Here is a 15,763-nt window from a genome sequence, read left to right on the forward strand (position 1 = left end):
TAGGGCATGGAGTCCGGCGCTGTATTATACTTTTACATCTTGGGATACTCCCTTTTAAATCATTGAAATCTAAATGGAACTATAAAGAAAATGTTACCAGTGAATGTGAGATATGTAAAGGAGTAATCCAAGATCTAAAGCATGTTATATTTATATGTTCGAATCCGATAATAGTAGAGGCCAGAAAGAGCTATTTAAGATTAATTCAATTGAGATATAATAGTACATCAGTGCAGAGTTTGATTTTGTTGTGTAAATCTCCACCAGATGAATTTGTCTGTCACAATCTGTTTAAAGTTTTAAAATCATTTTTAAATTTATATTGAAAAATGTATTGTATACTATACATTTTAAATGTTTTATCAGAAAATTTGTTGTTCTCAGCAGAGAACTAAATCAAATAAACAAACTTGACTTGAAAAGTTAAGTTTTATATATTTAAAATATTTTACAATAAATTAAAGTTATTAGTTTGTTAATAATTTTACAGTAAATATACATTTATATATTAAATTTTATAAATGTATGTTTAATTTTTTATACATTAAATTTGTTTATTATATTTTTTTAATGTAGATTATATTAAAGTAATTTATTTAAAGTTAATTTTATAATATAATTGTTTTAACATCTATATATTTTTTACGATATTTTTGTCATTTACAGTTTAAAGATAGGATGTTGATATTTTGACTATCAATATTTTTACATCGATATTTTTGTGTTCTATATTTTTGACTTTGATATTATGTCAGTGATTCTAGTATGGTATGGTATGGCCTGTCATTGTATAATATGGTATGGTATGGCCTGTTGTATGGTATGGTATGGTATGGTATATGGCCTGTCACTGTATCGTAAGGTAGGGTATGACCTGTCAAGGTATGGTGCTATTGACCTTGTTGCTATTGATTTTGTTACCTTTAGCTTGGGGCAATAAGGGCTGTTAATTCCTCTCAAAATTGCAGTTTGGGAAATTAACAGCCATTAGATTCCTCTGTCTTAAGCAATAACGCTTAACTTATTATTTGCGGAAAAGCTAAAATGCATTCACTGACCTTATTTCTCCAAACACAGATCCGGATTTAAGAGTGACGAGCACAGTCTTTCCATCTGGCCCTCCTAACACCTGCACCTGGCCGGCTTTGATGATGTACATCTCCCTGCCAATCTCCCCCTGAAAGACAGAAGAAGAGTGATTGGCCTTTTGCATACATGGGAATTCTCAGACAAAACAAGAGACACATTTCAAATCCAAGCACATGAGAACAAAAACAGCAAGCGTTTGAGTCATAAAGGGTATTTATTGTAAATCTGCACTCAGAAGTACTTTATCGTACAGGATACCATTCATGATTTTTTCTTGATTCTCATAACACATCTGTTGTGGCAATAAGTAATATAATTTTTAAAATGTTGCTATTTTCCCAATGCGGAACTGTGCACAGGATATATTTAACATTTTTACAATGGCGACCCAGCCTCCATGCCCAACGAAGCTTGGTGGTGTTCTTGTTCCCTTTTTGCATAGAAAAGGGTTTGAACAGAGATTGGTAATGTCCAAAAACTCACATTTTTGTAAATTGTCACAACTCTCAAGGCAATCCATGTGTTGATCTTCCTACTCCCCAGCCCTCAAGTAAAGCTTAAAGCTGTTGATTTGTATGCAGTTGTGACGTACAGTTGTGCAGTACTAAATACAATCACGCTTGTTAGCGATCCTTTAGTAGATACCTGCAAACATAGGCAAGAATGGCTAAGTGAATCAGGCCCAGGTGTGCTCAAAAGTATCAGGAATGTATCTCATAGATAAGTAAACATCTAAGAGTGAGCTATGCATTTCTGCTAATTCACATACATTTCCTAATGTAATCTATATGCATCAAGCACGCTATAACATGTACACACAATGGGTTTCACAGATGCAAACAACAGTTTGGCCTCAGACATTTCCACAAGCCCTGTGCACTAAGCTATCCCATAATTCAAGTGCAAAGTAAAATGAGTTATATTTTTCCTACACTCGCAAAAGTATACTTTTTTAAATTTGGGAAGAGTTCAACCACTAGGAAAATTAAGAAAATAATCTATATATGTTTTCTCACCTTTGTCCAGTAGACACTCCTTCCTAATGTAGCCGATTTAGGACTATAATTACTATCATCTGCATTGTTTTTCAACTATCTAACTCCAAAGAAATCTGCCTTTTGGGTGAATTATTCATCCTTCTCTTACCTCTTTCAGCATACATCAATGGTTCCTAAAGATTGGCAATCAATGACTCTCCGCCCCTCTCAATTTGAGATACTGGGCAAAAGTAGGACTTGATTTAGCATTGAGTGACAGTGGAGAATCCTTTGATTTTGTTTTGAAGTGCTAAGAAGAGAAGATAATTCACCAGTGTAATTACCTCAACCATACTATCCATGAAGGTAAGGAAATTCCACTGGTAGATTCTCTGGATTTAACTTTTCTGCCCAAAATTAAAAGTTTTAGTTTGATCATCCAACTCTAAACCAGATATTTAATCTTTATGCCTCTGTTAACTATCTAGCTACCAAAACACAGTGTTAAGTGACCCTATATTGAAGGATAATAGCAATGAAAGTTATTATGCTTTGAAATTAGTTACATTCAGATGTGATTCACTCCCTGAGAACATTTGTTTTTAAATGCCCTAATTGTGTATTTTAAAACCCAAACTTTCAAATAAATTGTCCAAGAACTCATTGCTTTTGAAGGCAGTTTTGAAGGGGAACTTGTTACATAATGCAGAACTTCCATGGGGTAACAAGCAATTCCCAGCGTATTGGGTGGACTGCACCCCAAAAAACGTTCCAAAAAATGGTAGAAAAACAAAGCAAACTTTATCAAAATTTCCCTCAAAATTCATCAAATAGCCATACATTTTACAAGCAGTTCAAACAATTAGGATATGTACTTTTACATGCCCTCATTTCATTTATCAACATGTATAAGTCACTTTTACCTTACCCTTCTTTTCACTTTTCTACACAGGCACTTTCTAAGAAGATTTTCAGATCCTATAATATGACGGGTAATCTGCTTGGAAGAGGAAGGGTAATAAATTATATAAATCTGACGATCTCAGATTGTATAGGGAAGGGCTGTTCCCTCACGTTAGAAATATCTCACGTGCCCTGACACTAGAGCCATCATTCTGATTACAGATACCTTATAGGTCAGACAACAGAAAGTGTCCTATGGTTATACCAATATTACAGGTGTTGACAACCTTACAGACCTATTGCTTTTTCTAGATTGGTGGACGATGCAAAGTTTCACTGTGATTGGTCAAGGAGGTGCAAAGATAAAAGGGGGGTCCCAAACGCGTTTTGGCACCAATGCATTTTCCATAGACTTCATGTAGCAGCCACCTTACACCCAGTTGGTTGTGCATGAAATTTGGCAGGATTGTAGATTATGGTGTGCAGATTATCCTTTTGGGGATTACAGGTAAGTAGGGTAAGTATTTTTTAAGTTATAAGGCATTTAAACTAAGGGATATCTGGTGTTGCGAAATTCCGGGGTATTTCAAGAAACTACAGGGATATATAGCGATGACAAGGCATTATGTGATTGGGTAATGACCGTCTTTACAAAAGTTAAAGGCAGCCATGTTGTTTTCAGTACACTTTGGCGGTGCTCTGCATTACGTCCTTAGATATAATTAAGTATTACCTTCTATAGTTTTTTTCTTACCTATTACCACTTTAGTAAAGTGGTAATAGGTAGGGCAAATAATGTATACGTTTCTATATCTTTTCAAGAAAATGTACTGCATACTGCGGTGTTTCCTTAGAAGTACCTCAGTAGTTAAAAATAAAAAATATGTTGGTAAATTCAAAATACACTGTACTACACTATACTTTACAAATATAGTATCTTACAGTGTATTTTCAATTGTTTTCCATATTTATTTCTGTACAATTAAAGCTCTGTTCGCTGTACAGTGCTGTATAACTTTATAGAAAAATAAAAATCTATTTCTCTACCTAGTACCACTTTAACAAAGTGGTAATATGTAAGGAACAATAATAAAATCTAGTACTTACCTAACTCTAAGTCCCTAACCCAGAATGCAGCGAAACGCAGAATGCAGCGAAAGTGTGCGGACGACATGGCTACATTGTATGTTTTGTAAAGACAGCCATTAGCCAATCAGATATTGCCTTCTCATCAGCATGTACCATGGTATACCTTGGCACAATATATAACTAAGTATCTTAGCCCTTATACCTTTAACACTACTTACACATACTATCAAAAATAAACATTTACACCTCATAATCTATATTCCTGCCACATTACATGTACATCCATTCATGCACTTTCATGCTGGGTCTGTTTGAAATATCACACTCCACTCTATGCCACTCCACTCTATGCTATTACACTCTACTTCACTCTACTGTACATCACTTCACTATATGCCACTCCACTCTAATCCACTGTACACAATTTCAATCGACCCCAGTCCACTGAACACCAATCCACTCTACACCACTCCACTGTATGCCATTACACTCTAAGCTACACCATTCTGCAACACTCCGTCAATGTCACTCCACTGTATGCCCCTCCACACTACACTATTCCACTGTATGCAACTCCACTCTACCACACTACACTCTACAATATTTCACTCTATGCCCCTTGACAGTGTGCTGCTCCAGTGTACACAACTCCACCGTACGCTATTCCACAGTACGCCCCTCCACTATATGTCACTCCACTCTGCGCCATTCTACTCTACGACAATCCACTGTATACTATTAAACTGTACACCATTCCAGTCTTCGCCAGTCCATTCTATGGTGTTGTACTGTATGCCACTCCTCTCTACTTCACCACACTGTACTCCACTTAACGCTATTTCACTGCATGCTATTCCACTGTACGCAACTCCACTCTATGCCAATCCATTGTATGCTATTCCCCACTCCACTGTATGTCACTCCAGTCTACGCCGCTCCACTGTACATCAATCCACTCTACACTATTTCACTCTACGCCACTCTATTGTACGCTATATCACTGTATGCCACTCTCCTCTAAGCTATTCCACTGTTTCTCACTCCACTGTAGACTACTCCATTCTACGCCAATGCACTCTATGCTATTCTACTGTGTGCAAATCCACTGTTTGCCATTCCACTCTATACCATTCCAATATATGCCACTACACTCTATGGTATTCCACTGCACGCCACTCCATTTTACACCACTTCACTGCATGCCACTCCACTGTACCCCACTCCAATCTACGCTATTCCACTGTTCGCTACTCCGCTCTACACCACTTTTCTGAATGCTACTTCTCTCTACCCCACTACACTGTACAACACTCCAGTCTACACCACTCCACTCTACTGCAAGTTATTCCACTCTATGCTATTCAACTCTATGCAACTCCGCTCTACGCTATTCTACTCTACACATTGCCCCACTTCACCCTACGCCACTCCACTCTGCACAACTCCACTCTACACTATTTCACAATATACCACTCCACTGTTTGCTACTTCACTCTACACCACTTCTCTGTATGCTATTTCCCTCTATCCCACTCTACCGTACGACACTCCAGTCTACGCCAATTCACTGTATGCCGCCACACTCTAACCTATTCCAGTCTACGCCACTCCACTCTATTCTATTTCACAGTGTGCCACGCCACTCGCCCCAGTCCACTTCACTGTACGTAACTCCACTGAACGCCACTCCACTCTACGGCACTCCACTCTATGTCAATTCCTTCTATGCCACTCTACTCTATGCTATCTAACTGTACTCAACTCCACTATACACCACTCCACTCTATGCCATTCCACTCTCCCCCACTCCACTGTACATCACTCCAGTCTATGCCACTTCATTGTATACCACTTAATTCTACGCTATTCCACTCTATGACATTTAACTGTACGCTACTCCACTCTACGCTTTTGCACTGCATGCCGCTCCACTCTACCCTATTCCACTACATGCCATTCCACTCTACGCCACTCCATGCTTCCACTGTATGCCACTCCACTCCATGCTACTTAACTATACGCCACTCCACTGTACACCACTTCAGTCTACGCCACTTGACTATACGTAACTACACTCTACGCTATTCCACTCTATGCCACTCCACTCTACACTGTTCTACTGTATCTCACCCCACTCTAACCCCATTCCACTGTATACCACTCCACTGTACGCTACTCTGCTCAATGCCACTCTACTGTATGCCACTCCACTCTACACCACTCTACTCTATACTAATCCACTGTATGCCACTCCTATGTATGCCAATCCCCTCTACGCTTTTCCACTGTACGCGACTCCACTCTGCCCCACTCCACTTTATGCTCTTAAACTCTACCCCACTTCCCTATCCGCCACTCCAGTCTATGCCACTCCACTGTACGCCATTCCATGCCACTCCACTCTATGCTATTCAACGGTATGCAACTCCACTCTATGCCATTTCTCTCTGCTCTTCCACTATGTGCCATTCCTCAACTCCACATCACTGTATGCCACTCCATTCTACACTACTGCACTCTATGCCACTCCATTCTACAGTACTCCACTCAACGCTATTTTACTGTATGCCACTCCACTCTACGCTATTCCATTATATGCCATTTCACTGAGCGACACTTTATGCTGATACACTCTACGCCACTCTACTGTATGCCACTCCTCTCTATGCCGTTTCCCTGTACGCCAGGCCACTCTATGCCACTCCACTCTAATCCACTGTATGCAACTCCACTATAAACCACTTCAATGTATGTAATTCCACTCTACGGTATTCCACTCTATGCAACTCTACTGTATGCTACTCTACTGTATGCCACGACACTCCATGCTATTCCACTGTATGCCATTCCACTGTACGGCACTCCGGTCTATGCCACTCAACTGTATGCCACTACACTCTATGGTACTCCACCTACGTTATTCCACTGTATGCCCACTCCACTTTACACTGTTCCACTGTATGCCACTCCAGTGTATGCTACTCCAATCTATGCCACTCCACCGTATACCACTCCACTCTATGCCACTACACTGTACACCACTCCACTCTGTGCTATTCCACTGTACGCCAATCCACACTATGCTATTCCACTGTATGCAACTCCACTCTTCCCCACCTCACCCCACTCTAGGCTCTTACACACTACCCCACTCCACTGTACGCAACTCCAGTCTATGCCACTCCACTCTACGACACTCCACTGTACGCTATTCCACTTTATGCCATTTCACTCTATGCTATTCCACTATAAGTCACTCCACTCTATGCTATTCCTCTCTACGCTATGCCTATAACATCACTCCACTGTATGCTATTCCACTATATGCCGCTCTACTATACACTATTCCACTGCACGCCACTCCACTCTACTCTACATCAGTCCATGCCATTCATCTGTACACATCTTCACTATACGCCACTCCACTGTATGCTATTTCACTCTACTCCACTCCACTGTACGACAGTCCAGTCTATGCCACTCCACTCTAATCCACCGTATGCAACTCCACTATAAACCACTTCACTGTATGTAATTCCACTCTACGGTATTCCACTCTATGCAACTCTTCTGTATGCTACTCTACTGTATGCCACGACACTCCATGCTTTTCCACTGTATGCCATTCCACTGTACGGCCCTCCGGTCTATGCCACTCAACTGTATACCACTACACTCTATGGTACTCCACCTACGTTATTCCACTGTATGCCCACTCCACTTTACACTGTCCCACTGTATGCCACTCCAGTGTATGCTACTCCAATCTATGCCACTCCACCGTATACCATTCCACTCTATGCCACTACACTGTGCACCACTCCACTCTGTGCTATTCCACTGTGCACCACTCCACTGTACGCCAATCAACACTATGCTATTCCACTGTATGCAACTCCACTCTGCCCCACCTCACCCCACTCTAGGCTCTTACACACTACCCCACTCCACTGTATGCAACTCCAGTCTATGCCACTCCACTCTACGACACTCCACTGTACGTTATTCCACTTTATGCCATTTCACTCTATGCTATTCTACTATAAGTCACTCCACTCTTTGCTATTCCTCTCTACGCTACTCCTATAACATCACTCCACTGTATGCTATTCCACTATATGCCGCTCTACTATACACTATTCCACTGCACGCCACTCCACTCTACTCTACATCAGTCCATGCCATTCATCTGTACACATCTTCACTATACGCCACTCCACTGTATGCTATTTCACTCTACTCCACTCCACTGTACGACAGTCCAGTCTATGCCACTTCACTCTAATACACTGTATGCAACTCCACTATAAACCACTTCACTATATGTAATTCCACTCTACGGTATTCCACTCTATGCAACTCTACTGTATGCTACTCTACTGTATGCCACGACACTCCATGCTATTCCACTGTATGCCATTCCACTGTACGGCACTCCGGTCTATGCCACTCAACTGTATGCCACTACACTCTATGGTACTCCACCTACGTTATTCCACTGTATGCCCACTCCACTTTACACTGTTCCACTGTATGCCACTCCAGTGTATGCTACTCCAATCTATGCCACTCCACCGTATACCACTCTACTCTATGCCACTACACTGTACAACACTCCACTCTGTGCTATTCCACTGTGCACCACTCCACTGTACGCCAATCCACACTATGCATTTCCAGTGTATGCAACTCCACTCTGCCCCATCTCACCCCACTCTAGGCTCTTACACACTACCCCACTCCACTGTACGCAACTCCAGTCTATGCCACTCCACTCTACGACACTCCACTGTACGCTATTCCACTTTATGCCATTTAACTATATGCTATTCCACTATAAGTCACTCCACTCTATGCTATTCCTCTCTACGCTACTCCTATAACATCACTCCACTGTATGCTATTCCACTATATGCCGCTCTACTATACACTATTCCACTGCACGCCACTCCACTCTACTCTACATCAGTCCATGCCATTCATCTGTACACATCTTCACTATACGCCACTCCACTGTATGCTATTTCACTCTACTCCACTCCACTGTACGACAGTCCAGTCTATGCCACTCCACTCTAATCCACTGTATGCAACTCCACTATAAACCACTTCACTGTATGTAATTTCACTCTACGGTATTCCACTCTATGCAACTCTACTGTATGCTACTCTACTGTATGCCACGACACTCCATGCTATTCCACTGTATGCCATTCCACTGTACGGCACTCCGGTCTATGCCACTCAACTGTATGCCACTACACTCTATGGTACTCCACCTACGTTATTCCACTGTATGCCCACTCCACTTTACACTGTTCCACTGTATGCCACTCCAGTGTATGCTACTCCAATCTATGCCACTCCACCGTATACCACTCCACTCTATGCCACTACACTGTACACCACTCCACTCTGTGCTATTCCACTGTGCACCACTCCACTGTACGCCAATCCACACTATGCTTTTCCACTGTATGCAACTCCACTCTGCCCCATCTCACCCCACTCTAGGCTCTTACACACTACCCCACTCCACTGTACGCTACTCCAGTCTATGCCACTCCACTCTTCCACTATGTGCCATTCCTCAACTCCACATCACTGTATGCCACTCCATTCTACACTACTGCACTCTATGCCACTCCATTCTACAGTACTCCACTCAACGCTATTTTACTGTATGCCACTCCACTCTACGCTATTCCATTATATGCCATTTCACTGTGCGACACTTTATGCTGATACACTCTACGCCACTCTACTGTATGCCACTCCACTCTATGCCGTTTCCCTGTACGCCAGGCCACTCTATGTCACTCCACTCTAATCCACTGTATGCAACTCCACTATAAACCACTTCACTGTATGTATTTCCACTCTACGGTATTCCATTCTATGCAACTCTACTGTATGCTACTCTACTGTATGCCACGACACTCCATGCTATTCCACTGTATGCCATTCCACTGTACGGCACTCTGGTCTATGCCACTCAACTGTATGCCACTACACTCTATGGTACTCCACCTACGTTATTCCACTGTATGCCCACTCCACTTTACACTGTTCCACTGTATGCCACTCCAGTGTATGCTACTCCAATCTATGCCACTCCACCGTATACCACTCCACTCTATGCCACTACACTGTACACCACTCCACTCTGTGCTATTCCACTGTGCACCACTCCACTGTACGCCAATCCACACTATGCTTTTCCACTGTATGCAACTCCACTCTGCCCCATCTCACCCCACTCTAGGCTCTTACACACTACCCCACTCCACTGTACGCAACTCTAGTCTATGCCACTCCACTCTACGACACTCCACTGTACGCTATTCCACTTTATGCCATTTCACTCTATGCTATTCCACTATAAGTCACTCCACTCTATGCTATTCCTCTCTACGCTACTCCTATAACGTCACTTCACTGTATGCTATTCCACTATATGCCGCTCTACTATACACTATTCCACTGCACGCCACTCCACTCTACTCTACATCAGTCCATGCCATTCATCTGTACACATCTTCACTATACGCCACTCCACTGTATGCTATTTCACTCTACTCCACTCCACTGTACGACAGTCCAGTCTATGCCACTCCACTGTGCGTCATTACACTTTACGCTACTCCACTCTATGCTATTACACTCTATGCCATTCCACTTTATGCTGCTCCACTCTATGTCACTTGACTCTACAACACTCTATACAACTCCACTCTACAATGCTCTACTCCACTGTACTCTCATCTACAACACTTTCCAACAGTCTATAACACACCACTCCATTTTACGCCACTCAACTCTATGCCACTCCATTGTACGCTATTCCACTCTACATCACACCACTCCACGCTTCTACACTGTAAGCCACTCTACTCTACCCAACTCCACTACACGCCACTCTACTCTGCTGTATAATGCTGTACTCCACTCAACGTCACTATACACCCCTCCACTCTATCACACGATACTCCACAATATAGCAAGCTGCTGTATTGAAATGAAATGAAATGAAAAATTATATTTATATAGCGCGTAACTACCCGGAGGCCTCGTCGCGCTTTATTCCACGCCACTTTACTCCACTGTCCGATACTACACTGTACGGCACTCCACTGTACGGCACTCTCCCCACTATACTGTACAGCACTCAACATAATGACACTCCACTCAATGATACTGGAGTGCATGATTTGAAAAATATTTATTTAAAAAAACAAAGTTTTAAGGATCAGATGTAGTTAGGAAAACATTATTTAGTCTTTCTCTACAGACCCAACTTAAACAACACAAAACATAGAAATTCTCATGCTATAGTTACAACTTAAATTTATAAGTTATGCACCACCAGTTATAACTTACATTTATAATTTCACACCACCTTCAATTTACTTTAAGCTGCACACCTCTGTACACAGACTTGCCACCTCACTCGCCACACTACATTAACTATATCTCGCCCTTTCTCCATGAACTGGTTATACCCTTGCATATTATATGACACATAGCTTGTGAAATCATTCTCTCATTCAAGCATTCATAGCAAGACTTATGACATCTTAAATGACAATTTCTGAGAACACAGTGCATGGTAGAGAGGCAAGTTACAGTTAATGTAGTGTGGCGAGTGAGGTGACAACTGTGTATAGAGAGATGCATGATTTATAGTTGGTCTCTAGTATTGGGCTCAGACATGTGAAACTTGTTATTCTTAGATGACGTCTTTTGAGCCACAAGTTATAGTTACTCCTATGAGTGGTAGTACACATGCACACAGCAGGTGAGGATGGAAATGGAGCCTCAAAGTGAAAGATTGGGCATGCAAGTAAATGTAGAAAAGAAAGGTAAAGTTAAGAAAAAAAACATTTGCAACAATAAAAGGTTTCCGAGGAGGACGGTGGGCACATGTTAATCTACAGGACTGCATGACATGAACAGATGCTTACAGGGTAAGTGACATTTTCTGTTTGTGGCATGTGCAGCTGAAGATACACATGCTGTGCACAGACTGTAAAGCAGTTCTCCCCAGTGGTTAGCCAGAGGATGTTGGAGAGGATTGAAAAAGGGTATGCAGTACAACTTGGCCTACTTGAACTTGCTGGCGTGCTAGCATTTCCACACAATAATGTTTGGTGAACTTGTGTGTGGTGGAGTAGGTAGCTGCCTTACAGATGTCAGCTATTGGGATGTTACCCAAAAAGGACATGGATGTTGCCTTCTTGCGTGCAGAATGCGGCCTAGGTGAGCAAAGAGTTGTTTTTTTGACCTTGGCATAGCAGATTTGAATGCAGTTGACAAGTCAATGTGTTTGGGGAGGCAGTAACGAACAAATCTCTTCCACTTTGCCTGAATAGCAGGCTCAAGTGACAGGATGGCGTGCCTCTTTGTGGATGGGCATACATTCCTGATGCAAATTGAGGTAAGCAAACACTAGATCCTCAGGGGCCAAATCGAAAGGTTGAGCTGCTTGGGGTTGTGGTTACTCACTGTGCCCTGGTGTTGAGTGTGAAGATCAGGCAGGTTGGGGAGCTTCTCGAGAGGGACTACTGACAACTCGAGAAGGGTTGTGGATCACGGTGATCTGGTCCATGTGGGAGCCACCAGGATGAAGGAGAGGAGGGTTAGCTGTAGCCTTCGTACTACATATGGAATTAGTGGTAAAGGCAGAAAAACATAGGCAAATATCCTTGACCAGTTCATCCATGGTACATTGCCTATGGGTTGTGGGTGGGGAAACCAGAAGCGAAGCTTGGGCATTTGGCGTTTTTGGTAGTTGTGAACAGATCTAGATTGGAAAACCCCCAATGTTGGAAATATGGGAGCAGGACTTGGTGGCGGCCTGCACAGCTTGTGGGTGGTAGGGGAGGCACGCGGGGGGACACAGGGGGTGGGCGCTTACAATATTAAAAAAAACAATAACACTTACCTTGCTGCTGGGTCCCGCGTCTCTGCTCTACTGCATCTGACTCCAGGAACAGAAAGCAGGCAGCCAGGTTCCCTCCCCTAAGCCAATCACAATGCTGCAATGCATTGTAATTGATCTGAGCGCCGTGACACGGTGCTCAGCCAGGGGCTGGAGGGGTGGGCATGTTCTCCACGCAGGCTGTATTGCTGCCTGTATGGAGAACAGGGAAGCAGGCATGACTGTTTTGGGCAGCTCGAGAGAGCTAAACAAACAGTCATTGCGCACTTAGGAGTGGGCAAACCTCTCCTCCCCTGCTCTGTAGCCCCGCCCGCCCCTCATGCAAAGCTGCAGCAGCAGGACAAAATAAAATTATAATAACATTACGTTATTATCATTTTATTTTTTCCCTTCTTTTACTGTTGCAGAGCAGTGAGTCGATGCTCCTACGCCTTAGCGGAGGAGTAACCACTGTTAGGCAGTGGAATTCCAACTCATGGATTTGTTGCAACATTCTGCTAAGCAGGTCTGCAATGTCGTTGCCCACTCCCGAAAGGATCTCCACTAACAGATGAACTTTGTGGTGGATCTCCCAATGCCATATACTCTACGCTAACGTAGAGAGCTGGGGAAAATGTGTGCCCTCGTTTCTGAATGTAGTATATGGCAGACATGTTGTCTGTTTTGACCAGGACTGCTTTCAGAGCAAATTGGACTGCCAATAATTAAATAATTGGTGTGGAAGCTCTGTTGAGGGGGTATCCAGAGGCCCTGAATGGTCATACCCCGCAAGTGCGCCCACCAGCCCATGAGTGAGGTGTTTGTGGTAATGGCCACTTGGGCAACCAGGTCCAGAAAAGGACTGCCCTGCAACAGGATGTTGCTTTCCACCACTGTGGAGAGTGATGGCTGCTGGCCCATATCAACACTAGATCTTCCCAGAGACTTGTGACCATTGTGCCACTAGACACTCTCGAAGTGGGCCTCCTCAGCCCATGAGAGAGGCGTCAGTGGTAATGGCCACTTGGGCAAACAGGGCTAGAAAAGGACTGCCCTACAACAGATTGTTGCTTTGCACCACTGTAGAGAGTGATCAGCAATAGATATTCCCAGAGACGTGTGACCATTGTGCCACCAGGCACTCTTGAAGTGGGCTCATATGTAATCGAGCATAGGGAACAATGGCGATGCAGGAAGTCATCATTCCGAGAAGGCGCATTACTGTTCTGACTGTTAGGCAGCGATTTGGCTGAATAAGAGGCAGCTGAAGATGGAAGGCTTGAATTCATGCAGGGCTGAGATAAGTGTTCCCACTTAGGAACACTTAGGAACCTAGATAGAAGCCTTTCTCCTTTTGCATTACAGGAACTTTCTCTATTGCTCCTTTGAAGAGCATAATGATAGCCTCCGTTCTCAATAAGTGAAGACAAGAGGGGTGTCCTCCCCTGGGAGGGGTGTTGGATGGTCGTTGTATACATTCTAGGGTGTGGCCATGGGCAAGTAAGTCCAGCACCCATTTGTCCAATGTTATGCCGTTCCACTGATGGACGTGGCTAGATATTTGTGCACCAATGGGACAGGAAGGGGTTGTAGCTGGTACCTGATTAAGGTGACTGTTTGCGACCTGGGTCTCAGGTTTGAGAAGGTATTCTCCTTTGGGATCCCTGTTTGAAGAAACCAACTGTTGCTGACTGTCGATAAGAGGCCTGCTGGTAACCCTGTCTGTACTGGGACTGTTAGGCATGGTACTGTTGGGTGTGCTGGTATCCACACTTATATCTTGAAAAGCCTTTACCTTGCGCACCTCGAAAAGGCAATTTACAATAGTGTAGCGTACCCTGAGATTTGGCATAGCCAGTGTCAGTTTTGATGGTCAGCAAAGCCTCATTATTATTGTTTCCCAAATAATGATTCTCCATCGCAGACCATGTCCAGTATTGTGTCCTGAACCTCTGGCCTGTATGTCATTGCTTTCAGCCAAACCTGGTGTTGTAGAACAGCTGCGCCAGCTAGCTGTTGAAAGCCTGTTGTACCTATATCCATCATGCAGTCAATGACTTCTGGAGCTACTTGCTCCCCTTGTAAAATTGTCCTTGCTTCTTGCTATTTATCCTCTGGGATGAGATCCAACAAAGATGCCATTTTGGACTACATCTGCAGATCATAGCGGCCCAGAATTGCCAAGGCATTGGCAGCCCGAACTTTAATAGCAGACATTGAAGAAAAGCGTTTACCAATAGCATCTAATCTGTGCCCCTTTTTAAGTCTCGCATAGCGTTGCAGCGCAACGCGCTGTTCGCTTTGAGAGGCATGCAGAATACAGTATAGTGGGGGGGAAGCTAAACCCACGTTCCGTCCATGTTTTACATCGGATTAAATCGAAAATGCTGCATTCTTATTTGTTTTCGGCTTGTTTGTCCCTCCTCCTGACGTCCATGTCGTAATTTTTCTCCTTCCATGGCTATCGGCCCCTTTACTTTAAAAACTCTTTTGTTCCTCTGCCCCCCCTTCCCTCCCACAGTCCATAACTTCTCAGTCCACCACTCCCCCCACTCCCGATCATGCCTTCTTGGACGCACGCACTTTTGTTTATAATGCAATAGGCCTCGTGTAATACAAGTCCTATTGCATTTTTCAATGCTTGTTTTCTCCTGGGATTGGCTGGCTGAGTCTCGCACTTTATTTTGCCTGACCTGTCCAGACGGCTATGTTGCGCATGCGTTGTCCAGCAGCCGCTATACAGACGCTCCTGCGCATGAAGAGGAAGGTGTTTACCAGGACCCAG

The 15,763-nt window shown here is 43.4% G+C and overlaps 1 protein-coding gene across 1 annotated transcript in view; it reads right to left on the reverse strand.

Moving 5' to 3' along the window:
* CNGB1 (cyclic nucleotide gated channel subunit beta 1) overlaps positions 1-15,763 on the reverse strand; it is a 958,531-nt gene that overhangs the window by 138,313 nt on the left and 804,455 nt on the right. The window contains exon 36 of the mRNA XM_085637063.1: positions 1,059-1,177. Coding sequence (XP_085493189.1) covers positions 1,059-1,177 — 119 coding nt within the window. The remainder of the gene's footprint in view (positions 1-1,058; positions 1,178-15,763) is intronic.

The sequence above is a fragment of the Triturus cristatus genome, chromosome 12 (assembly GCF_964204655.1).
Source record: "Triturus cristatus chromosome 12, aTriCri1.1, whole genome shotgun sequence".
Lineage (NCBI taxonomy): Eukaryota > Metazoa > Chordata > Amphibia > Caudata > Salamandridae > Triturus > Triturus cristatus.